This window comes from Carcharodon carcharias, chromosome 13 (assembly GCF_017639515.1).
Source record: "Carcharodon carcharias isolate sCarCar2 chromosome 13, sCarCar2.pri, whole genome shotgun sequence".
Taxonomy (NCBI): domain Eukaryota; kingdom Metazoa; phylum Chordata; class Chondrichthyes; order Lamniformes; family Lamnidae; genus Carcharodon; species Carcharodon carcharias.
In genome coordinates, this window is record NC_054479.1 from 41771103 (window position 1) to 41798923 (window position 27821).

General features: G+C 38.9%; 1 protein-coding gene across 6 annotated transcripts in view; it reads right to left on the reverse strand.

The window, feature by feature from the left end:
• Positions 1 to 4031: 4031 nt before the first annotated feature.
• The window catches only part of LOC121286241 (T-box transcription factor TBX5-like), a 67872-nt gene continuing 44082 nt past the window's right edge, over positions 4032 to 27821 (reverse strand). Inside the window, exons 1-10 of one of the 6 annotated variants that reach the window (XM_041203269.1) lie at positions 21783 to 22051; positions 19791 to 19952; positions 17148 to 17391; positions 16716 to 16810; positions 15067 to 15186; positions 14342 to 14489; positions 12678 to 12830; positions 9338 to 9429; positions 7986 to 8185; positions 4032 to 6522 (exon numbers count right to left, since the gene is read on the reverse strand). In XM_041203269.1, the coding sequence (XP_041059203.1) occupies positions 5933 to 6522; positions 7986 to 8185; positions 9338 to 9429; positions 12678 to 12830; positions 14342 to 14489; positions 15067 to 15186; positions 16716 to 16810; positions 17148 to 17297 (1548 nt within the window). In that variant the 5' untranslated portion in view covers positions 17298 to 17391; positions 19791 to 19952; positions 21783 to 22051 and the 3' untranslated portion in view covers positions 4032 to 5932. Of the gene's footprint in view, positions 6523 to 7985; positions 8210 to 9337; positions 9430 to 12677; positions 12831 to 14341; positions 14490 to 15066; positions 15187 to 16715; positions 16811 to 17147; positions 17392 to 19790; positions 19953 to 21782; positions 22057 to 27821 lie in introns of those variants that run through there. The other 5 variants (XM_041203266.1, XM_041203268.1, XM_041203267.1 and 2 more) reach the window with 5 other exon arrangements.

Consider the following 27821-nt stretch of genomic DNA (forward strand, 5'->3'; position numbering starts at 1 on the left):
AAAAATACCTGGAAAAACTCAGCAGGTCTGACAGCATCTGCGGAGAGGAACACAGTTAATGTTTCGAATCCGTATGACTCTGCAACAGAACAGGTTTGAAGGGTCATGAGGACTCAAAACGTCAACTCTTTTCTTCTCCGTCAATGCTGCCAGACCTGCTGAGTTTTTCCAGGTATTTTTGTTTTTGTTTTGGATTTCCAGCATCCACAGTTTTTTGCTTTTATCACCAATCTAGTGAACCTTCCCTCTGCCCCCTCCAAGGGAAATATATCCTTCTTCAGAAAAAGAGACCAAAATTGCACATAGTACTCCAGGTGTGATCGCACCAAAGCCCAATACAATTGTCACAAGTCTTCCTTAATCTTGTACTCCAATCCCCCTAGCCATAAAGGTGAACATGATATTTGCTTTCCTACCTGCTTGTCGTACTTGCATGTTAACTTTCTGTGTTCCTTATGTGAGTACACAACTAAATTTAAACTTTTCATTTTTTGAGAAAATATTCCGCTTTCCCATTCTTACTATCAAGGTGAATAGCCTCACGGTTCCTCGCATCATATTACATCTGCCACCTTTTGCCCACTTATTTAACCTGTCTATAACTCTTTGCAACCTCTTTGTGTCCTCCTCACACATTCCCACCTAACTTTGCATGATCACAAATGTAGATATTTTACTCTTGGTCTCTTCATCTGAGTCACTAATATAGGTTTTAAATAGCTGATGCCCAGTATTGATCCTTGCAGCACTCCACTAGTTACAACCTACCAACTTAAAAATACTCCATTTTTCCCTACTCTCTGCTTCCTGTCCGTTATCCTCCATCCATGTTTTACATATTACCCCAACCCCTGAGCCCTTATCTTGTGTATTAGCATTTTGTGTAGCACCTTATCGAATGCCTTTTGGAAACCCAAGTGTACTACATCGACTGGTTCCCTTTTAGCAATTGTACTTGTTATATCTTCAAAAAACCAAAGTAAAAGTAATTTTGAGGTATAATCACTGTCGTTCTGTAGGAAACACTGCAGCATACTTGTTCACATTAAGCTCCCAAAAACAGCAATGTGTTCAGAGCTGTGCACACAGATCTTGATGAAGACAGAGTTGTGTGAATATGCTAAACAGATTAATGACGGGAACTCAATGACAGCAGAAATGAGATGCAGAGAGGGAAAGAGGGGCTAAGTGATTTAAACTAAGGGAAAACAGTAACTAAATAAATAATCAGAGTAATTAATTAGATCTAAGGGGATAAAATTAAAATCAACTAAATTGAGAATACCAATATTAAAGGGATTCAGATCACATTAAATAAATATCTGGCAATCATAAATAGATTATCAATAGAAGTAAGGGAACACTAAAGTAAAAGCACTTATATTCAGCTTAAGAAAATTGACTTTTAAGCAAAATAATGAAAAGCTGCAGGCCTGGAGGCTACTGGAGTCAAAGGCTACTTGCCCCAATGATGGGGCCATGTGGGTGAAAAGCCAGAGCTCTGTCCATGCAAAGTCTAGTGGAGGAGTTCCTCTCCAACTCAATGGCACAACCAGCTTTGGGCCTCTTTATTGCATGATGCTTATGCAGGCAAATGAAGGCCCCTCCATGATGAGGTGCCCTCCTTCTCGCCTGCCTGCCTCTCTCGCTAAGGGCCTAGCAGCCTAACATCACTGCTGGCCCTCTGTTTGGGCCTCCAGCACTAGGAGCCCACCTGCATGCTATTAGGGCGGTGTCCGTGAAGGCAGCCAATTTGGTGGCCACTTCTCAGCAGATTGCAGCAGCAGGCTAGGGACTCATATTTGTGCCTAACATCAGGGTCCCAAAATCCACCAGTAAATGCAGCCATTTGATTCTACGACCAGATAATATGTTGTTCCATGTTGTCAGAAACTGTCAGTAATGCAAAAGAATTATTGCGTGGGTGGCTCTTTAATGGTCAGTAAATCTTCAATACCATAATAATTCTTCAAAAATTATACTTTATGCAAATTCATCAAAATTATATAAATAAAATGTCTAGTTCAGCTCATTAATTCTTTTCAGTCAATATATCTTTGATAAAGATCACAGAATAATGCAAATATTATTAATGTCATACTTTGTACGCTGTTCTCATCCTAATTATTTTAGCAACTTTAGATTTATGCTGGTTCCAACTAGACAGTGATGAGCAGCATTGCTATTTTCAATTTGGATCGAGTCTCTAGCAGTTTTTTTGCAAGAATATTAATCCACAGTATGCTTAAGTTTCTTCCCTGATGGTCTAAGCAAATCTATCCAATTTAGCCACACAGATTGGGAAGAACTCTGATTTCAATCTTTGATTTATGCTGAGTTTCCTCTCCTCAATGATGGAGATGTTAACAATTTACCTTGGCCTCTTGAAAATGATGCACAGACATCTCCTTTTGATCACTGTCCGATGATGTCTGCTAGGAGTAGACATTGAGTATAGACACAAGATCAAGTTGGCTGTGGTGTGTCACCAGTTGAATAACCTGCTGCCATATATCACAAATGAACAATGGCTACTTGGTGAGGAACTGGAGGCCACCCAAGAATTCTAGAAAAATAGGAAAAAATTGCCTCAGATCATTGTGGAAGAAATGAAGTCAATTTTCATTAGGAATGTTCAGTCAAATGTTATGTTTTATCCAAGATATAGAAAAAAGACTCCCCCTTTCAGTTTTTGCATTTCTAACAATTACTTATGAGGGATGCATGTCATTTCAAAAATATACATTTTCATGGCAAGAGATACATCAATGCTTTGTTCGAAACTCTGTCTGCAAATATGTTATATGCAGCAGAGGATTGTTGCTGCCATTTAGCATGGAATACACAAGCGAAGTCTCATCCCTTATTATCATATATTTCACAAGAAGTGCTGAATGAGTATTCAGTTTTTGGCTAATTCCATATTGTGGTAAATTAATGCTGACTCATAAATTTTGCCACTTTGGATGGAGGGGCAAAAGAAGGGACAGTGGGGTACTGAGTGGGGCCAACCACATCTGCCACTTTTAATGCAGATAAATGCATATTAGAGAAACAATGAAACATATTTTATATGCATTTTGTCTATGGTTTTGTGCAGCTATTTAATCTTCAAAATCAGTTATAATTCTCTTATGTACAGTGGATGGCCAAGTCTTAAAGGTTCGGACTGTGGAAAATCACAACCTACTTTATTAAACATATCTTGCATCCTCGTGACAAAGGACTGGGGTTGGCATAATTAAATTGCTACTTTTATGGAGTGCTTTCACAAGATAGCATACATGTAACTATGATTGTGGATTTAAACATTGCCAGCAATTAGAAATGTATTTGTCACCCAATGCTATTTACATAATACAGGTAGAGTAATCAAAGTTAGTGGAAGTGGAAAGGAAAAGCAATAATTTACAAATAGTGCAATAACTATCATAAACTAAATGGTTCTTTACCAATTTGACCCATCAGTTAATTATTAAGTTTGGTCAAGCACTATTTCATACCATGATATATCACATGAAAATACCATTTCCACTGTTAGGCATGTGTTTAAGATGACTATATGATAGTTACAGGAATCTTACAAATTATATTAATTGTATTTTTGTGACTGTTCATTTTAAAAGGGCCACTGTTATACTTTTTAACAAGGCTTATTTATTTACCACATGATATTTCCCATGGTTGTATTTTTCTTGGCAAAATACAGTTCAAAACTGCTTACAGCCTAAAAAATATCTATATAACTATCCTTCACACAAATCGCCACACAGGCCAATAGCACACAATGAAGCCATTGATACAAGATCATTTCTGGGCCTATAGTATTCAATTTTGAAGTGGCTTTAGAACATTATGACATAGAGTTTTAGTGACGACAGTTGCTTATAACAAAAAATATTGAGGACTTTAAATATAAAGGTATTTTCAAAAAATGTAATCAGTTTCCTTTCATCTTTAAAAGTCACAACTATAATTACTATAGCATGTGATTCAACCTGAACCCACAAACACAAAGGCAGATATTCGCATTTGCATGTTAACTGCATTTAATGTAATGAAAATGATTTCACTATATTTTCTATACATGTTTGAGATCATGAGCCTTGATCTTTACAATATTTTACAGGTATGAGTATTTGACTTAGTTAACCCATTCTTCACAAACCCCTATTTGTATGGATAGAGATTTAGAACAAGATGCCAGAGAAAAGGTAAGTCACTCAAATATAGTATTTGAAGTTATCTCATTTCAGTATATACACTTGTTTTATTTACAATGAAGCATAATTGATTCCTCTCTTTTATACACCAAAGAACTTTCAACCACATTTCAATAACAACTTTTCTCTAACAATAAATCATTCTTAATACTCCAAAAACAAGCACTTTTAGGTTGTCCAACAATAAATACTATTGACCAAAAAAAAACACTAATAATTAATACAAGCAATTTCAGCACTTTGTTCATGTTGAATAAACAGTTAGTTATTGCTTGATACATAATTTAAAATATTATCCTTTGCCTTATGATGTAAACACCAGTATTGCTCAAAAGTGGAGACTAAACTTTGATGCTAAGAGTCACATGAACAAAATATAATACATACATAGCTGTAATTGGCTATCTGTATAAAACATTTACTGTATGTGAAACAAAGAATGTCTGTGGGCTCTCCATTATTTACATCCATTAATTTTTGCATGTACCTGTGTTGAGTTGTCTCATTGCTTTATATATCTGGAAATAGGCCTAGCAGATATCATGGAGCACTTTGTCCCACGTTCCCCAATCTTTTCTATGAACAAAGCAAGTAACACCAATCTAAATTGTTTCTGAAGCACAAAGCATTTGCCTGCACACTGAAGCATTAGTGTGTCCTCGGTATCATTTGGGTTTGATGGACTACAATGAATATCTTATTGTATTCTGGGATTTATTTCTGTTCTTAGCTGTTGTCACACTTTACCTGGGGTAAGATAAATAGTGGAACTTTTTCAAGAGTACTGAAATTCAAAGTTCTCTTTTAGATAAGTTTCATTCCTGTTTGTGTTCTTGACATTACCTTGTATAAAAATGAATTTAATTAGGTGTTAGTCATGTGATATTCCTACTTATGCTTTTAGTCACACAGTATTGCTAACTGTTCCTTTAACAATGTAGGAGGAATTGATACCCTTCCCTCCACCATCACTGCTATGTATATGATATCGCTTCAGGTTTGTTTCGATTCGTACTTAATTTGGAAATATTAAAGCTGTAAGTGTAGTAAAAAGTTATAATTATTAAATAAAAAATGTAATTTGCAAATCAGTAGGCCTCATAAGCATTTTGCTTGACTTAGTTTATATAGGCCCTACTGGTAACACTTTGAAATAGTTATAAAAGAAATGTAATGATAACTACCCAAAGAGATGGAGGTAAATATTTCCTCCTTTCGGTGATATGTGTGGGCATGCAGGTGTCAGCATGAAGAAATCCTTCAGTGCTAATTACTCTGGACCATGCCTCTTCACCAATACCACATAAGTTTATAGCAACAACAAAATTTAAAGGGATGGGGAAATTTCATACATATTGCTGATGATTCTTCTGTTTGTACAACAACTATCATGCAGTTTTTTGAAACAACTCCAAAATATTAACTATACAGTGCAGAGAAACATCCACCAGATGGAACCCTTCACTCTTGTTTTTTGTGAATAACTAGTTTCAATATCATTCAAATAAATAGTGTTCATGTGCATGTGTGTGTGTGCTTCTGTGTGGAGGAGAGGAAAGAATATTTCAAATATATATATATCTTTTATAAAGATTTGTTACTTGAAAAGTACAGTTAGTTTTGGTGTTTTTAAATATTGCTTGAAACAATGTCCAACTTCAACAAATGCAAACATTCATGTATGTCAGATCAATGGAGAGTTCTTTGAATTAACTGTTTTCAGTCCACTCGGGCACTATGCCCACTCCATGTACTGAGTGGTATTGATGTGGTGAGAGGGTTCTTGACATGCCATGTGGATACAAGTAGTCAGCAGGTTGAAGATTGCTTGCAGACTGGATCCCAGCTTGAGGGGCGCACGGCCGGACTATGGGCTGGTGAGAAACTGAGCTCTGATGCTGAAACATGTTGTGGGTGTCTCCTATCTGTGGAGACGTATGGTTGGTAACTCCAGAAATGCGAGGCATTAATGGGCCTGATGTGAAATGTGCTGAGAAATGTTGGTAGGGCAGTCTGTCCATGGGTTGCATTGTAGTCACTGTGCAGCTGTTGTATGAGGGAACGGTGGCCCAAGTGTTACAATTAATGTCATCGAGGCTGGAACTAGGGTCCGTGTCTGTTGTTGAGCCAGCATACATGCATGCTTGCCTTTGTGCTGAGTCAGTCCTATAGGAGGGAGTAAGACTTTGCTGTTGGGTGTAACTTGAGGACCTGTAGAATGGATCATCCTCTGGAGGAGAGCTTTCTAGATATGACTTCTTGTATGGATGTTCTGTTGAGTTGCAATCTTCTTCCACTGCTTTCATAAATAAATCAGAGAAAAATAAAATTTCAATTAATGAACAATCATTGTATAAAACAGCATAGACATTACTTAGTTAGTAGAAAGATTGTTTTTGTTAGTCAATAAATTTGTTGTCAGCGTCCTTAGAAAAAGTTAACCAGTAATGTTGTGTGCGTGCATCTCAAGGTCACATGGGACTTAGTGACCTAATTGTCGCTGGTCACTTCTGAGCTAGAAGATTCTGCTTTCAAGCCCCACTCCAGAAATCTGAGCATAAAGTCTTCACCGAAGCTGAGGGAGTGCTGCACTGTCAGAGGTGCCACCTTTTCAATAAGACCAAGGCCCCATCTGCCCTTCAGGTGGATGTAATGGATACCATGGCATTAATCAAAGAAAAGTAGTGCAGTTCTCCCCAGTGCCCTCAACAATACTTATCCTTCAACTAAAATCATGAAAACATTAATTATCTGGTATTTTTTAAAAATTGTTTATGGAATATGGGCGTCATTGGCTAGGCGAGCATTTATTGCCCATCCCTCATTTTTTAAGAGTCAACCACATTGCTGTGGGTCTGGAACTACATATGCTGTCTGTAGATCTTGCTGTGTGCTAATTGTTTGCTCCATTTCCTACATTATAGCAGTGACTGTGTGTTAAATGCACTTCATTGGTTGCATCCAGAGGTTCTGAAAGGTGCTATATAAAGGCAAGTGTTTGTTTTTTTTCATGGAGCAAGTCTGAGCTCATGTCTCCACTGCCCCACCCACCACCCCCAACACACAGAAACACACTGATATTCCATCAGCAGTGAATTACTAACACTTTCACCAAACATAAAAATGTTTTAGCATTATGTAGCTCCATTTGTTTCACCTACCTTGTTATGTAGGCAAGTATCTTTGTTAGTCAAGAGTTCTGGGTCCTGAGCAACATTTTCCTAAAGATGTATTTGCACCAGCTAATCATCACAAAAGCTATCTCTTGCTTTCAGCTTCCTGGCAATGGAGTATTACTAAAATGCACTTTGAGGTAAAACAAGATGTTGACAAGCCCAGCCTGTGTGAGGTGGAGCTCGGATTTGGAAGATGACATGCTCTGTTCACGTCACAGCATTCCAACTTGCCACTGGAGCCCCCAGAGTTGTTTATTTTTTGACACTCGAGTGGAGCAGATAACTGGTTATTTAGAGAAGCCACCCACAGAAGAGACGTTTAAATCTCTCTGTGGGAATTCTTGAGGCGGATGACAACTTGTCAGTTTATTCTTTAAATCGGTTGTTTCCTCTATAATAGGAGACAGCAGAGTGCTGCACTTGTCATGATTACTAGAGGTGGAAAGTAGCTCATTTCTGATTCTATTGTGTACTGAAAATGCATCTTTTCATTATATAAAATGTGTACCTGATAATGACATGACATTCACATTGAAAAGCGTCCAAGCCACAGAAGCTTTGAAGCAAAGGCTGAGATCTGTCTCACCTTTCCTCTTGGTGCAGTGGTACAGCGGGCTTTGCTCCTGGCACAGTGAGTATGGGTTGGGAGGCAAAAGCTCCTGAGTCGAACTGGAAACCCCATTCTCGCACTGATACTGGGAGCTCAGGTTGTTGGACACTGGCAGCACTCGCACCTCTCCACTGAACTGACTCGCAGTGGACCCCACGCGTTGTCTGACTGTGCTCCTGGGAACCACAGGGTATTCTTTACTGTAACCATATTACAAAATACAAATACCTTGAAATTCAAGGGGGTAAAAAAAGGCGCAACACAACGATTGTTGCTTCCATCGGGTACACAGCGCAACGCTTTGTTTTATAGTTCAGTAGTTAAAGATTTAAGTTGCGCATGCTATTTAAGGATGTTTCCATTCTCTGAAAATCACAATTGAACCATTTAAAATGTGGAAGTAATTCTGCCTGTTCTTGTGCCCGTGTTCTACCCATAATTCTAATTTGCAGGGGCTATGGGGAAAGTGTGGGGGGGGGGGGGGGGGCGTTGTCGCGGAACCAACTGGGGAGTTCGTTCAAGGAGCTGGTTCTTGCACGATGGACCGATTGGCCTCCTCCTGGACTCTATGATTCTTATTGGCCCAGGTAAAGGTCTTGTTGTTTTCGACCAATGCAACGAATTGCACCTGGGCAGGAATGTTTGCATCAGGACCATATTTGGGCACCGACTCCCAACCAATGACGTCGGACCGTCCTATCTTCCGATCAAGGATACTTGGATCGGGAATGTGCATAGAAAGTCTGGGCTGCATAACGTAGACAGAAAGCCAAGATTGACCGCATTTGATATGTCTGCAATAGCAATTTCGTGTAACAGTCTCATAATCTACAAATTTATGTACAGAAACAGGATATTGATACAATTTAACTGGAAAGAGTCGTAACTGTTCGTTCCCTACGCAACAGAAAGCAGCTGAAGTCGGCCCGCAGTTTACAGGAAAAGACACCTTATTTGAATCGCCACATGAGAGCAGTAAATAGGTTTCATTGGCTGTTTCGGAGCATCCTGAGCTCATGAAAGGCGCTAGATAAACGCAAACCTTTTTCATTCTTTACAAAGGTATCACCCATTTAATCATATTTACAGGAGGCAACATGACAATGAACTTAGTCCGGCCTCTGACTGAGTCAGCATTTGTGCATGCACACATAACAACAATCCCGAGAGCACTAAATGGAACAAGCGTGGCGATTATTTTACTAAAAGGTGATGGGGTTTGGTTGAGATTGAAACAGCTAGATTGATGCGAATTAATTTATATCTCAACCCTGACAAAATATTATCGGTTCCTGCTCTCATATGTCATTAATGTTTGTGTGTCTTACCTCTGCATTCGGGACATCCTGTGCAGCTCCATGTCATCGCTCCCTCGAAACCCCTTTGCAAAGGGGTTATTCTCGATCTTGAGCTGAGTAATCTAAATTAGAAATTAAATCAGCTTTAAATCTTTGATGTCACATTAAAATAAAATACTGTCAAGCGCACTCCGTTTAAACATCACCTGTTTCCCCTTATGAAACCTAACTATGGTGCAACTTGAGGAATGTATTTTAAAACTGTCTACCTCATTGTTTCGCTTTTTGGACGCTTTGTGAGAAAGTGGATACCTCTCCTCCATACTTTCCTAATATTAAAACGCCAAACCGGAGTAGGATTGCAGAGAACTGCTTCATACAGGCCTCAATGCAGTCAGTAGTAAAATTGTGGACAATATACATTGAGCCCGTCGGGCTGTAAGACAGGGATGGAATGTGAATCTTCTAACTATGTTTGTGTGTGTAGGATATGGCTCGGGGCTTGCTTTGATGAGGAGGTGGTCGGGAATCGGGTCTGGCTCCTGCAGGCAAAGAAACCATACCTCCAGTGGGAAGTCTCAAAGCATTGGAGTTCGACCTTGGTGCAGTACAATTCTCAGTCTGGCTTAAAGAGGCGTTATAAAGTGTCCAAGCTGTCTAGGAGACTTCCTGGGGATATACATCCACAGATATTAAAAATACTTCTCACATGCTCGCCAAGCAGACGTGTTCAAAGCGGAATCGCTTGAATTGGTTGGAAGTGGGTTGAGTTGGCAGGACCTGCCAGGTGATTGGGGCAGACTCCAGATACAGTTCTGAGAAAAGTATAATTGCCGCCCGGGACAGCAACCAAACGAATTAATCGTTCCCAAGTGAACATATAGAACCTGGCGTTTAATAGTCTTTAAAATTAACATATCTCTGACAAATGAATAAGACCCAAACGATTATATGTATTATTCTCGCCGGTAGCGTTTAATTTGATAAACAGCGAGGCAAAAGTAAAGCCAGTAATTCAGGCAACTCAAACACGTGGAGTGTATGGATTGGACACCTCTTTCTTCTGAAGAAACGCGTGTTCCGACATCAAAACGTTCCTTATTTGATGCTTACGCCATGTGCAAATAATGTGGTGGTTTCTGGAAAGTCAATTATTTGAAAATTCGTTTTCAACTGCATCGAACGTTAGCTAATATGTACCGTGCAGGTCCAATTAACCGGTTCAACATGTGCAGCCGCGTTGCCAACAATACCCCTCATGGTATCACCAAATTTCAGGGCCTTCTGCTTAAACTGAATGAGTCGGTCGCGGATGTGAAATAAGCCCGTCTGTCCATGTACAGAAATATTGAGTGATATACGGCGAGGACTCGGTATATCAGGATAGAAAGATACCCTGATCAATTGAAGGAAATTCGTGCGGATGATATTATTATATGCAACGTGATCCCCCAAAAAAGCCAACTTACATTGTATAAAATAATTTGCATTCCAATCTTATTGGGTGAGAGCGAATTTGGATTTCGATCCTCAAATAACATGTGCACTATTTTTGTTTTAGGAAGTTGTATATTAGAAAAAGACACGCTGTGTATCTAATAACACGATATTACATGGAATATTTATGAGTTGTCTTTCTTGCTATTTTCAATTAATATCTGGTGCACTTATTCACTTTTTCAATGCTCACCAAAAACACGCAGTCTACCAATCTGACCATTTTAATTTTAAATACGGGTCAAATTTCAATGTATTAAAGAAACACGAATGAACCCACAACTTGATTTTATATATCTTTATATACTCTTCTTTAATTAGGCCTTATTACAAAAGTAATAAGCAGAAGAATTTAAAATGTTATGTGAGCTTTGCGAAACCATTCTAGTGTGCGTATCTGATGGAATCGTCCTACTGTTTACTCAATATTTGGGAGGAGAGTGCCAGACTACAGTCGAAGTTTAGGTGGCTTCGGGTTGACGCATTTACCAGAAAACTGAGCTTTCAAACAATGGGTCCTAAAGAGTTAAAGGTGATTTGGGTTACAGGCGGCTGCATTATTATACTGCTTCAGTTAAATGTCTTCATTAATGATGTCTAAATCAGTTAATTCTCCTCCACAATTATACTAACATTTTGCAGCATGCTGGAGTTTCCAGATCACTGGGAGCCTGTACGCTTTGAAAAAAACAAACACTGGAATCGTAAACTTGCAATGAAACTTTTGTACCTAGTTAAGAAGTACAATCTTCCACCTCCAAAATGCCACTTATATAAAGTTAAGTATTTTCAAAAACCTCCATTCAAAATAAAATGTACCGACTCCTTGGGATACTTCCCATCCCAGAAAAACTGATCTTTCAGTCAAAATAGCCCAAGTCTGATTCCGCGGAATCTTGGGCTTGGTGGGACCACATGATCCCACAATCTATGCGTTTTTATTAAAATGATACATGTTAATTCCGTTTCACGTTTCACGGGCTGCAGGTTAAAATTCTGCTTTATTTTGGCTGTAAAGTTAAATGGATTCCGACTCCAAACCTATCACCGGGAGTAAATGTTCACCGCATTCCCGTCTTCAACCATCAATCGTTTAAACGGGTCGGTAACTGCAATTGAACGCAGCTCTCAGATCAACGGTTCGGGCCCCTCCAATGGTTAAATGACACATCACCAAAAGTGATTGCTGATCTATGAAACTTTAACCTTCAACTAATTCCACAACTGGCGTTCTTTCAATAGAAGCGGAAATTAAAAATTAGACTAGACTTTATATATGTGGCGAATTATTAAAGTCTCCCCTTAAAGCGCCCCCATCCCAATAAACTTAAGAGACGGAAGTGTATGGGTATTGAAATTTAACGCAAAGATTGGGTGTATGAAATGAAAGTTGAAAATAATCGCCATATGCTGTGGGTCCATTAGCATCCGTAAAGAGCAAAGAACGGTTTGAGCGAGTTAATTATTAGTCTGAGCCTTTTTTTCTCAGTCTCTCTATCCCAGTGTTAATCTATCAATTGTTTCCAGATGCTTGCGAACTGTATTGCTTGATACTGCTCCATGAACAACATATAGACGCGATCTTTAAATCTTCGAATAGGTAGGTGATCGCGCATCAAACTAACAGTTCATGAACAGTTCTAAAACTATACATTCCCCTGTTTACAGCGTGACACAGAAACAAGGGAAACCTGCAGGCTGCTTACATAGTGCAACCTGGCAGGAGTGTAGCTCAAGTTTCCGATGGTCCGACATGATCCTAGATGTTACATTTATTCTTAAACAGTGCGTTAAAACAGGCATTGCAAACTACAGAGGTGTGGCTGGGCGAATGGTTTCTGCTAAGGTTCGAGCTTGCTGGGTCAACGCTCACCTTGTGGTTCTGGTACGACGTCACCGCGATAAAGGCGGTTTCAGAGAAAGCGTGGGTACAGAATGCGGTGTTTTTGGAGCCGAAGCCGTTATTTTCGTCAGCCTTTACAATATGCAACCTGGGCTGGTATTTGTGCATCGAGTTTAGGATAATCTACAAAATAAAAACAAATGCAGTCACTTCGTCATCCCACCCAGCATCAAAACTGCCTCACGTCCGCGGTAGCATTTTTAGCAACTTGATTCTGGGGAATTTGCTCGAACGGGAAGCTTGTGTCTGGATGCTCTTCGTTAGTTGCCAGTCTGTGGTGATATCAAAGTGGCTCTCTGAAGACTTCTCTCTCCAATTATTCCAAGATCGTAAAGATTGTTGGTGTGGGGTGGGGGAAGGTTGGGAGAGAATCTGGCGACAGAAAGACGCTGCTTGTCCCGCCATCGCAGACCCTGCAAGTCATCTCTACTCGGAGTCCCTCTCATCCCTCAAGCTTAGTTAAATTGCTTTGACAGCCCCGTAAGCCGTAGACATCGGTGGTGAACGATCTAATGATTTTTAATTTCATTACATCCCGCTTAATTGAGAGGCTACCAGTACTGGTTTCATCTAGCAATTTGTTAAATGTATTTCTCATTGTTGCCTCTCCCGTTTGTTTAGAGAGATTTTTGCATTCGCCGCCTTTTCACAGCGGGGAAGGCTGCCTTCGCTGGCCTTCCCCATCCATCGCAAGGCAGTTTCCAAGGCTACCGTAACCTAACGAAGTGCTTAACGTCTGCCCAGCACAGCTCCCTTATTCTGGTAAGCAAACCATAGGAAACCTAAGCCGAACGCTCAAAAGCGAGCATGTTTCCTATCGTGCACTGCTTCTATGTTTTAACCTGTATTCTCAGCTCTAGGCAAACCTCGCAGATTAGACAGATCCCGCTGCCATTGCTGGGCCAGTTTACGATGTGGTCTTTCAGAGTATTTTATTGAGTCAAATGGGGGGATTGAGGGCATTTTACAACGGAAAATCACAAAGTTGCGGGAATGCTATCAGAAGATTTAAATCGGGTCCCAGAACTCAAAATACAATAGAATGACTGGATCTTTATAACGCAGCGACATATATACAGTGCATGTTACAGAATTCCTAAGCCTGGCTTAGCAAAGGCCTTCTCCCATAATGCTCTTATTGTTTATGTCATGGCAGACCTCCACATCCCATAATACACAGCATCACAATGAGGCAATATGCAATCAATTTCAGGTGGAGAGAAAGATTCAAATCTCCAATGATGTTTGCAAATCCCTTGTATGCGTCGCTAAAAAAACACTCGCTGACCCTCTTACGCAGCTCACATCGCTTTATGAATGTCCCTTCCGAATAAGTATCACAACATGAGCAAATATTCGCCTTACATTAAATGTTCTACCAACATGTAGAGCAGTTCACCACACAACTTTCTGATTAACCCTTAGTAGACCATCGCGCCAGTTAAATGAGTCACTGCAATATCAGCCGATTTAGATGTATTTAGTTTTAAGGGCCAGCAAGTTTCGACAATACTTAGTATTAACTTTTCTCAAGACTGCTCGATTAAAACGTTGTACGTTTTGAAGACAACTGGAGTTCTTTGACAATTAATGGAAAGAAAGAGAATTTAAAATACAAGTAACTACGCACTTACGTGCCCGAAGGGATCGAGGTGGTTATTGGTAAGTTTGAGTTTTTGGAAGGAGACTAACTGTCTCATCCAATGGGCCCCGGTGGCAGGTGAATCTGGGTGAACGTACAACCTGCCTGGCATTGCAGGCTCTGCTTTCCCAGTCACAGACCTTGGGAAAATAAAGCATGGAAAATGTTCAGATTACTCGGAAGTGAAACTCTAACAATTTGCCATCAGTCCAGACAACGGGTTTAGACTTGGCCCACAGAATATGTTATATAAATAGTATTACCATTAACAAAACAGGTGCCATATACGTTGAAACCAAACTCCAAATTTATATTACACAATGGACGCTAGTAAGTGGATAATTCCAGATATTTAACTGCGAAAAAAAACTTGGCGTATTGTAAAACTTCTGTTCTCATATCTCTTTGAAAGAATTAACAAACTTTATACAATATAGTCAGTATTGAATACAATCAACACGTGCCGTTTAGGAGAGGCCAGTCACTTATCAACACAAGAGTCTTCTTACATCCTATCCAGGAGGGGGGGGGTGGGGGGAATGTTATACGCTCCATATTCCACCGAGTAACGCTTTGAAACAACTCAATATTCGCATCTCCTCGATTGATTAACTCTGATACCGTGATAACCTAAACCTATTCAGGCCAACCACCATTTATTCTGCATTGCTTGAACCAAAAGTAATGAATCAGATGCAAATAACGCACAGCACTTACCATTTATTATCAGCGAACTTATAACGGTGATCGTCCGCTGGCACAATGTCCATGAGGAGGATGTACTTTGTCTTCGGATTTAACCCGGTCACCTTCACTTTGTAACTAGGAAACATGCGCCTGAAAAGAGAGAGACTAAACCATTTTTGTACATGAATAATAAAGTGTACAAAACGTTCACGCTGGAAAATATTAACATATAGGTTCGAAATAATAAAATATATTATTTACATGAAATGATCTGCCAACCGCTATTATTTGTTTGTATTTAGTTCGATATAATGGTTAGCTGTGACAAATTTCCTTATTTACTTCGTGTTTATATTATTTAAGAACATTTACACAGTAAGTCACACTTTAAAGATGTGCGTGGCAAAGAAAATCTGTTCCGCTGTCCTTAAGTATTTACTGACAAATTGTTTTATTTGGAATAGACTCGGTAACATTAAGAAGCCAATTTGATAAAATAAACAATTGTTCAATGTCAAGAAGGCATAACACGATCTGTAATTCATGTGCACAGTAAACACGGGTTATAAAAGCCGCGGTTAAACAGGCGACGTTAATGCACCAAGTAACACACACAAACATGGCTTCGATCATGGCCTAATTTGTAACATGCATACAAAGCCTAATGTTTCACCTCCTTGTACCTAGAATGTTGATTTGAAGTGCTAGACGTGTTTACAAAATACTTTTGGAAAATAAACTGGATGTGATTTTAGTCGGTAAGGAGTCTCACTAGAAGTGAACTAAAGAGCTTTTAAATTAATAGCTGGAGTTGTTGTCTTGCCGAATTATCAGAGAACAGCTTGAATATATGTAGATCTTTATAAATATTTATCACTCGTTCAGCGTAAGTAGGATGAAAATGAAAGCCCACGAGGGAACATGTTGTCTGCTTGCAAAAAATAAATGTCATAACAACAGTATTAAAGTAGGGAATCTCACAGCGCCGTCTGTTCGAATGGCCTGCACTTCTCTCAACCTGCAACTTTGAGAGTTATTTGGAATATTACCGTGTATATGTTCTTAAATAATATAAACTCGAAATAAATTAGGAAATTTGCCATTTCTAATCATTATATAGAACTAGATGCAAATAAATAATAGCCATGGGCAGACAATTTCATGTAAATAACATTTCATTATTTCGATTCTATATGTTTATTAAAATACGTGTTCTTGCAATATTTTATGATAACCCTTTGTATTATAGTTTCCACAAACAGCCTAAGGACAGTCATTGCTAGGTCAAAATTTGCGGTTTTCGGGGCAATTATTGAAAGCTGTTATTTACATCTCATAAAATACTTGACTGTTACTTCATGCCTGGCAGGTTCTGCTCTCTCCAGTCACTTTAAATATTTCATATTAAAAATTGATTGATCCGAATCTGTCTAATGTTGAGCATTGCCGTTATTATCTATTATATTCCACCCTTAAGAAACACTTAAAGATTCCCCTTTGGGACCAAACGGACTTTGAATAGGCGTAAGGAGTTCTATCACTACGAAATTTAGGTAGTCAAAATGATATTTACAAATCCATTTTGGATCATGGTCGTGCTGTGAGGACGATTCCAATAATTGTAAACAATAGCGGTTATTACTGCATCACTGTATTTAAATATATCAATAGGTCCTTACCTTCCTGCTTTAGTAATGATCATCTCAGTCCCGACTTCGTGAAATTTTAACCATAACTCTCGTTCATGCAAATAAACCTTGATTCCTTCCATGCCCTATGACAAGTGGAGATGGTATTAATATATGAATGTTCTCAAACTTAACACTTCACAGCCAAATAAATGCAATCCCATGTGCTCATGCAATGCTTTCTAACCATACTTATGTCTGGTTGCTGACCAGAGGCATTGTAAGTAATAGCCCGAAAGTCTGTAACAAGTAACGAGATTAACCAATCAGGCCGTGCGTACACCAGCAGCAATAGAGGTGTCAGAAATACATTTCTGGGCATTTACATACGACACCTAATTGTTACTCGTGTTAAGCAATAGCCTGCACTCACTACGCTGTGCTGTTCATGGTTTTGTCAGTGTAAGGGTGTCTAAGACCAACCTGTTGAGTATATGTGGCTTGTTGTGGGGAGGGAGGTTTGCTGGCGGCTCCGAGCTGGCTGTCCTGCTTACTTTCAGATGAATGCTCCTTGGGCTCGGACTCGCTGTGTGTTGTTGCTGGCAGCCCGAAGCCTTCCTCAGTCTCCGCCATGTTTCGCCACACAGTTCTTGTAAAAGAGGCACCGAAACCCAAGCACTGTCAGGTAAATCAACGTATAGCGAGCATCACACTGCAGAGCTCCCTCCTGACAAATATACAAAGAAGAAATGCTTAGAAGACGCCAAGAGAAAAAAGAGGGAGGGGGTGGGGGTGGGGGGATGAAACGCCCTCAACAAGAACTATTTTCTAACCAGAGGTACTAAACTAGGTATTACAGACTGCAGGCCTTTTATATTAAGTTATGGAAAATTGAGGGGGAAAAGATAATGTCAATCTTAGCTGACTCCAAAAGATAAATGAGGTATTCACGAAATTCGTCTGGACTTCTGGAAAGAGTAATAAAGATAAGATTCCAGGCAGCTTTTGAACAACCGTTTGATTGGAGTATAAGCAGCAATTACATTTCCTCGACTTTATAGAGCCGTGATTGTGTGGTATACCAACTTCTTCCACTGGTTTTATTGCCTTGTTAAAGTGTCGGTAGCTTTCGACATTAGCCCGAGGTTGCAACCGTATTATTACAATGACTATTGTTTCCTTGGCTCTAGTGCATTCATTCACGGTACAGTCCGAGTTAGGGAACGGCTGAGCACGTGACCGTATTACTAATACGTGTAGTTTTCAAAAAGTGTGTGACCTCCTGAACAAAATACTCGACACTACACTTATCCAAAAAAAGGCAGAGTTTTAAGATCTGAAAGGCAAAACGTTGTCAAATTTTAAAGCCCCCCCCCAGAAAAAACTGTTCTGACTACAACGATATCTTCGATGAACGTCTTTATCGCGCTATTTTATTCCTGCTATGGTGTACAATTATGAGTCAAGTGTTGCATTAGTCAAGCATTGTCAGCTACTTTCATTTGGGAGTCCAACTGATATATTCATTTCTCTGCACTTCTTGCTATGTTCATTAATTATTCACTGCCCTAAAGTATAAAAATAATAACGGCTTTGTAGCACAAACAGAAAACACATGCAATATAATTTCGTATGTTATCGCTAAATTGTTTTCGAGTTTATTGCAAAATATTTATAAACAAAATTAATTTAAGCAAACAATAACATTGAATGCTTCCAGATCAACTCCACTTAAACTAGGCCTCTGTTGATAACATGCAAAGGATCAGTGATGAGGAGGATTATAATACGAAATTATGTGGGCCAGATTTACCCTAGATATGGGACAATTAATGCTATTTATGTACATTAAAATTATATTTCCTCGGCTCATACGGCTATTAGTTTAATGAAAAACTGTTTATATAAAAATATAGTATCCGAAACACATTGAATGTAGCATCTTTTACGTAACAATAATATTTTAAATATTGCTTCGATGCCAACTTGTAAATGACCCGTAGTTTGAATTTTACATTAGTGTTTTGCTTTAAATGTAGGAGACTATAATGCTCATGGGTTTTCAGGCTGTGCACTTAATTAGCCATGCGTTTTAAGCATTGTTATAAATAATTCACACCAATCATGAAACACTGCGTGTGTATCTGTGATCGACAGCATTAGCTTGCAAAACGTAATCATACCGAGGGTAACGTGTTAATAATGCAAATAATGCATCACATGTTTGAAAAAGAAAGCAATGGATATTTATAGGCTTTACGTATTTTTAAAAAAAAAGTTGTTCCTTTTTAGTAAATTTCCCTTTACTCTATGTAACTTAAAAGGCCTTTAAAGCAATGTGTATGAGCATGACGGCAACCAGCACTCCTCTGTGAGGGTGACACTGCTTTACAGTTTTGCAGTGTTGTCAAGTTAAAAACCTTGATACTTGTTTCGGAAGATATTGTAAATTGTCCAATATCCAATGGAAACGTGTCACCAGTTTATGCTTTAGCTTGCGCTCTAGAAGAAGCAGTCACTGAATGCAGGAAATGAATTGTTTGCAAAGTTTCTCGGTTGGGTGGAAGAAGAAAGGAAAGTATTTCTGACGATATTAATCTAGCGTTTAAAAAATGATAGAAATTAGAAATGTTCAATACTGACTAACGGTTTACTCGAAATAGATCAATGTCGTGCTAAACTCTAAGAATTTGACCTGCATGATTAACACTGAAGTTGAGTGTAAAATCACTGGACGTTCAGTGTTAAACGATAGCTGTCTGCAGATAGGCCGCGACACTGTGAGTGTGTGTGTGTGTGTGTGTGTGTGAGTACACATTGCCCACTGGACACTGTCCGTCATTAGCGTTCTGGTTATATTATTTTGTACACGCAAGGCTTTCTCGATACCAGTCAATAGATGACCAGCTCTTTACATTTCGGGAAGACTCGCCGACTGTCATTTGCAACAACGCGAAATGCTCCCTTTTGTTTCATTTTCCACGTAGGCCCCGTTATTCGCTGATGAATACTGAAACAAGTAACGACCTCTGTCTCGCACGCATCGCATATTTGAACACCACACGTACAAGCAAAAAGCAAAACGCAAAGAATGAAGGTCAACCCGAAGAAGGGATAGTAATATACCTTCCGATCTCTCCACGATGAAAGGGTATTTATACAGCCCTTCTCAATCTTTGTTTTCCCTGGTTAGGCACAGAACACATCCCAGGCTGAACAATCCATAGATCTCCAGAGGTACTGCACTTCTCCAAACACTTCCAGGTTGCAAGACGCGCAAGAGGGATCCTGAGAAAAGAAAGATAAGGCCTTATCGCACTGTTTGGGGCATCTAGCTTCAGTAAAAAAAAACTTGCCGTTCAGAGTGCTGGTGGGGAAGGAGTTCCCCCATAAGGTGGATTTGGTGGGTGCTGTGTGTGTGTAATATAGGAAATGCGTGCACATCCAGAGGAGCGCGCTGACTGGAGTGACGTGGTGGGGAGCCTTTCGTGCTCTCAAAGTGCTGAGCGTCTGTCCAACCAGCGCTGCTCCTCACAGAGCGACTCGTCCCAGACCCCCCAGCATCCTGGCAGCTCAAGCACAGCACAAAGACACTGTGAAACTCAACAGCACCCCATCATCCATCTTGGTCCATTCTTTTAAGCAAAAGGCAACGCCCCCACACCCCCCGCCAACCACCCGCCCCCCGCCCCCTCCCCAACTGTCCCCGACCCCTCAAAAAAAAAAGAGACCTTTCAGCACAGACTGGACCAAAAGATCACTCTGAATAAAACTTCACTGAGCACAGTGAAATGCAAATCCCATTCCCCCTTTTAGGCTGTAGATAACTTCGCAGCTCACCATGACGTTATCCAGATGGAGAAACAGAAATCAAGAAAGTAACAAGCCTGCCCGAGGAAGCAAGCGTTGAGATACAGTACTGGGTACTTCTGCGGTTTGTTTTGTGCCTGTCAGAAGAGGGCAAGAATTGTAGGAGCAGTTTGTTTTTTTGCAACTGGAATCCGAGGTGGTTACGCTCGATGTTAGTGCATTCTATAAATGACTGTCCGGGCCACTCCGATTTAAATACATCTACATAATACTTTGGTTAAAACAAGCAACACCATTTCAGCTTGCAGGATTGTTTCCGCGTTCATCTTTTTTTAACGATTAGCGTGTTGTTGAATCGGTCAGTCTCGCTAAACGGCGTGCTGTCTCATTCTGCACTCTGAAAAGAACCAGATTAGAAACTGCATTTTTGATAAGGAAACGGGTCCCGCACCACCCTTTCCACGATGGGTGATAATTTTTGATGCACTATCAAATATGGTTTACACTTAAATGTCAGATGTGGTCCTTAGCGGCTTTTGGAATGAACGACATATTAATAAATTTCTGCTAATGCAGTTGAACATCTCCATGTAAAATGTACGGACAAATATACTTAGGTCTAAACTTTCATCGGTGGGACATCAGATCAAAAGCCAAGGACACACAACAGCTTTCGGGCAGGGCCACTGTTGTATACATTACACATTTTGCCATTGCTGTGAGGCGCAGAGCACCTGACTATAGGTAAAAGTGCAGAATATTCCTGCAAATACTAAGATACAGAACTGGCCACATATTTGAATATAAACAGGAGAAAACTCTCGAAATTACTTTAAGCTGCCTTGGGTACTGTCCAGGTAAACCTGGCATGAATAAAATACACGTAACGTGGCGAATAGCAATTTCTATTATCCTTCCTAATGCTTTAAAAGTACTATTTAAACTGACTTATCCTGCCCAAGCATTTACCTCGTTAGTATGTTTCATATTAAGGCAACAAAAAATAGCGTTTTAGCCGAAGGCAGGAATTCCACCCATGCACCAAATATTGTTTAGGCTGGTTGGGGTACAAAATTATTGCTGGGATATTTGGTAAAGGATATATATATATGACATCGGATTCCAACATCTCTAACTGGATATCATATTTTTTAAAAACAAATAAAACGAAATATCATTCCAGTATATGCGTCTTAAAGCCGTGATAGCAAATCTGAACATTCTAAATGGAAACGCCCATGATTAAAATACATTAAACCGATTTCTAAAATGCATCAAGTAATTTTGTAACTCATATCTTTTACCTACCGACAACGTGTAAGATTCCTGTACTCTGTGAAATAAAGCAATAGGCTTCCTTCCAGTTGGGCTCAGGCTTGTTTTCTGTTTCTTTTTCTCTAAAAAAAGTCTGATTCAACATCGAGAATTCCACGGTCCAGTTGCACCGACAACGCCAAGAAACTCTCGAATTGAGACGGGTTCAACGTCTTGAACGAATGTAATATTGGTGTTTATCCCTCGTCGCAGGCCAATAGATAAAGAATGCCGCGAGAATATCCGCGGTATCATCAGCCATTCACCTATAGAACTCGCCAACGTCACCACCACGCAACTCGGCTTTTTGTGTTGGGTTAACTGCAACCAGAGTAGTGGGGAGGGGTTCATCTGAATCAAGATTATTCCTGCCAATGGGAATGAAATTCTTATAAAACCAGTGATGTTCAACCATTGTATTTTAGGGCAAGCTTTAAAATCCCTGAGTGTTTGTATTTGCCGTCTTGTCTTAAGAATTGCAATAATTAGAGGTTAGAATCACGGTTAAAGTGACAAAATGCATATTTTGAATTTAACGCGGCGCCCGCTTGCTAAATTTGTGTTATTAGTTGAAATCTTGTACAGACACTTCGGTGACAAGTACTTGCTATACATAGTAATTGATAACCTGTGGGTTCACCAGTATCAAACGATAAAAAGCTAGGAACCAATTATTCCTAGTGATTAAAAACAAGCTAATCCTCTAACACGGCCAACAGAAACTAAATTTAAATCGCCAGGTTCTTCTAGAGCCGAGTTGTTAAAAATGCTAAGAATTTTTCAAGTGACGTCGTGCGCCTGGCACATTTATTAATAATAAATGTATAATGCCAATGTTAAAAGAAATGTTAAGATTACATTGAGTGAAAAGGGGTTTGGATTGTAAAGAGCATCAGTGGCCTAAAAATTTTATGTTTAGGAAATGATATTGGCAGTCGCGATTGGCAAGTACCTGCGGTAAGTGAAGCCGAACTGGTGTGTAATGCTTCTTAGTGGCTATTTATAACGTGCAGTTGTTTATGTGCAGTAAAACATTTATAGTTACTTCTGGTTACCGTAAACTCCGTAGTAGTGATAGCTTTTTGAAATAACTTATTTTTAGTATCGCACTGCAAGTAGTTAATGGAATGTAAAAGTCACAGTTGTTTGGAGAGGGCGAGAAAGATATATACGCAAAGATAATGTCAAATAAGAATGATAAAAGGACCCTATGCATTTCTGTGGTAAAATAATGCATTTTATTGCTCAAATGACATAATGATAATTGCATATGCGAATAATGTCATGTGGCTAAATTATTATTTGCTTCACAATGTCCGTTTAAACACGTAGATGCGTCAGATAAACTTTAAAATTCTAAAGGTGGAAAATAGCGTGTGACCGCAGCTATTTATCCACCTTATGCTAATAATTTTTCAGAAACAGGCGGAGTCATACCTTACTACCAAGTTGTTTTGACTGCAAACAGCGCCATGGGAAGCCGATCTGATTATTAGGTACAACAAGGCGCAGACACCCAATTCAATCCAATCCGTGCACAGGCTCACTTTTAGTTGCACAGCTAGTCGTGTCTCTGTATTTGTTTTACAGAAAGAGAACGCTCATGTGGAAATGGGAGTGCATAAGTAACCATTGGTGAATAATCCTGTTTGTTCCCCGGTACTTTTGTCTTGGATTTTCTTCTCTCATAAAATGGTTTGATTAGAAAAACTTTGCTCTAGCACAACATTTGTTATAGAAATAATGTTCCGAAAGCCAAGGACAAAATAGGATAAATTTGAATGTCATATCATATACCGGCCCATACAAATTTAATACGGGTTCCATGAAGTACAATCAACTCAATATACTATTGTATTATTATATATTCAGGTAGTTTTATTCTTTAAGAGCACCACATGATGAATAATGCAAAACTACCAATTGCACTTTTGCATTAATGTCTCTCACAACACTTGCCACTGTAATACGGGTTATAGCAGGTCAATGTGAGATGGAATTAAGGTCTTAAAAGCACATTTGACATGATTTTAATAGCAGCGGAATAAAGAATGGTAATCTTTCTGGATTTCAGAAGTTTCATAACTTATACAGGAATCCAAGCATTCCAATTCACAACAGCACCAGTAAGAAAGAACTGAATTCAGCGAGTATCGTATTGCATTTAGTTTCATTTTATTTTGCATGCAGAACCTACCAATCGTTAAAGCATATATATATAGAAATATATATATATATATTTCTAAATAAAGTGTAAATACTTGAAACGGGTAACTGTAAATGAAGCAATTTCTATTTTACCATTCTCTCATAAACGAGCGGTCGTTAGAGATTCGGCATTCTATTGAATCACTCCATTACTATTTAGAATTCCTACATACACACACCGAACTGAACACTATTGTATCTTTTAAACACGCTATCACTTGAAGAGATTAGTGTGTACATACATATGCAAATCTGAAACTCTGTGAATCTGAAATTAACTTTTTATCATAAACAGTTCATTTTATGCCGTCTTACCAAGTCTATAATGCACCTTAGTATATCACTAACGATAATGTGAAATGTCCAATCATGTAAAACCAGTTTCAATTATATTTTAATTTTGACTGCGATTAAGAGTTTTACTGTGACTTTCGGAATTCAACTTGTCTTATGCATCCAAATGTTATTTACTTATTATGCCGAGTTCTCAGTAAACTTTAGTACCGTCCATACTTTGGGGCTTTATTAAATGTCTAAATGTAGATATTATATAGGTAAGCCACAATAGAAGTTACCTCACGGCAAATGTAGACATTTGTAACAAAGTTTAAGCAAATGCTATGGTGGGCATTACAAAGCAAATAAAAATATTGATGTTGCATTAAATCATTCATCGGCCTCAAAGTTGCTCATGACAAATTTAAATGAATCTGCGTTAAAGTGAACACTTCAATCGCTGTTCGTAAGTATTGGAGCTGTAGCACTCCAAATAAATAAAAGATAATGCATAACATGCAGCGAATAACAAGTTAAAGGAAAATGTAATTGTTGCAGCAAATTGAACTGGGAACTTGCCAAGCGATGCACTTACGTTCAAAGTTTAAGTGAATTCCTGCATCATTTCTCACAATTCTCAGCACAGTATTAGGGGCAAACAATTGGAAAATATGTTGACATAATTTCAAATTTATTTGAAGGCAATTGTTCAACTGTAACACCTATACATCAGAGTTGCGCTTACATCGACCCGCTTCCAGTGGATTACATTGCCAGACTGGGAACATTTAAAGAAAATTAATAATTGCACAGTTAACCACTTAACAGAGAAACACATAAGGAACATTTAGACATAGATGAGGGCGTATCCAGTTATAAACGATTTGCATGGAGAACATCGTGGAACCAATGAAAAAGAAACCCCTGTTTAATATTGTCGACCGCACAATCAAGCCTTGAAGTTTATTCACTTCGAACTTTTCAAATTAGAAAAAAATCTCAGGCTTAGTCCCTCAAATTCTGACCAACAACCGGTACATTTGAATTTCTGTAAATGTACTGCTAGATTTTTTTTGTTTTGGAACGTATTCGTGGAAAGAAAACAGCTAATGCATCCGAAGAAGCATCCTGCTAAAATCTTACTTTGGTTTTATAGATCACTTGTACAGCAAGTATACATGTGTAACCCCAGGCAGGTTAATCAGTTCCCTATCAATCAAAAGTTTACGAGTTAACAGGAAATGCTGCAAAGATGAAAAGTACTGCAAAACTGTTGGAGACATCAGCCGAAAGAACATGTCGCTTAGTCTTTGCGATCTCTGTTCTCTCTCAGTAGAGGATTAAAGGCATGTATCTTTAACGCGGCCTGTTGTTGGCGCCAAGTGGTGTGTTATTAATCATGACTTTTAGCTCCATTTTACGTAAAGGCTATGTTGCTACAATTCTTCACCGCCGAGTTAAGACAGTGAAGCAAACATATATTTTTCTCATTCTGTTCAGTAAAGTATCTTAACTCTGGCCAGTCGCTAAAGTCAGGAGTCGTTCTAATAACCATGCAGCTGTAAGTCTGTGGTTTAAAATGACCAAGTGATTATATCGGTGAAAAGATGCGAGTTCTCTCCGGGAATGCTAATCTGTTCTTGAAGAAGACAAATATATCACACACTTTCAGATCTAAGCTCAAAAGAGGCCTCAAATGTATTAACATATTCTGTGGGGAATCTTCGATGGTCTGTTTTCTATGAGTTAATATAACCTTGAAACCTCATAACGTAGCATTATTTTAGTTTAGTGCTAATTTGATCAAACGCAACGTACATTTATGACATCCAGCTGCAATTGGTGACTATGCCAACGTGTTGAGAGGTATGTTTTCAATATGTGCCCTTACCCAATCAGGAAAAGTTTATTTTTCGTTTTGCATAACGGTGAACATGTAAGCTTAATGGTCAAACAAAGCAACGTAGCAACGATTCGCATAAACATAAGAAATTAGGGATTTAGCTTGTGATATAAATGGTTTAAATATTTTGTTAATAGAATGTGCATGCAACACTAATTATCAGAAAATACGGGCAATCTAAAGCATTCGCAGAATACACACCAATTTTGCAAAGGAGAGAGGAGCACACTCCCCAAATTTCTATCAAGGTTCTCGGATAGAACTGTGTGCATTGTGGGTTTGTACATTTGCAGTTTCTTTTCTGACCTGGTTCATTTTCAGTGTATTCTTCGCGTCCATGAAGACTGACGCAAGCGCACATACCTGTCTCTAACATGGCTAGAAACGGAAAGTGGCTAACATACAATTAAAGGGTTACTGTGAAACTTGCCTACTTCCCTTTTAAATTCATTTCACCATAATCTGTTTCGTTTAATTATTCTTCACTTTCAATCTTCATGAAAAACTACAAATTTGGTGAGAACCATGTTCAATCAGGTGGAGGCTTTGACCGAAACACGTTGTATCTTCACGGTGTATAAAGCTTTGACAAGTTTGTGACCGTTTACCGACTTGTGTATTTGCCTTTTGAAGTTGATGAGGCCAATGCGTAATAAACAAGAACAATCACCACCCATTTCTATTCGAAATAGCGAGTCTTTATAATAGATACTTAACGGCCTGTTGTATTTTGTAAGTACCGAGAAATGTTACGATAGATGTACATGTTAAGAATACACATCTCTTAAACTATAACTAAAGGATGGAAAGTTAAAGGCACTAAAGTTAAAGTCAACACTGTGCACAGGTTGGAAATACCAATTCTCATTTATAAGTAAGTGCGTATTTGGGGAAAATGATCGCATCTTTTAATCAACTCATTTTTTTAGGGTAGGTATTGAAAGTGGAGCTGATTTATGCTGCTACTAACAAACTGATTTATAATCGAAAGTGAATTGAAACAATGAGGTTTTTTCTGCTTCGAGATCAACGGTTTTGGCTGTTGCTTGAATCATATATCTTAACATTGGTTTTCTTGCAAAAGTGTATTACAGAGGGTTTTTACATTGCATCTATGCTATTCAAACTGCCCGCTGCGGTTTCGTTCTCTTAAACTTTGAAGGAATGCATTTTATTAAAAAAAACTGCCAATCCTTTTTATCCACTGTAAATGGACATACTATTCGTCACCAACATTGCAGCAATATCAAATCAACCATTAATATAATGGTATTTTGAGCTTGCGTCTATCATATTCCCTTCCTCCCCTTTCCTTCTACAAATGGCAATTCGACAAGTTTGGCAATTCAATAATGTTATGACATTTACAAATGGGAGGGCATCTATTCAACATCTCAAGGCCCCACAGCTGCGAGGACATGTGATAGTCCAACTGAGACTACGTTTTTCTGTTTGTGGGACTTTGCTGTGTGCAAACCGGCTGCAGTAACTACATTTCGAAAGTACTTCACTGGCTGTAAAGGAATGCTGGGACATCCTGAGGACGTGAAAGGGGCTACTTAAATAAATATTCCAATGATATCAGGTCAACATAGGATGAATGCCCATGAATGCCCATGTCTTGAATATTAAATTTGCTTCGGATG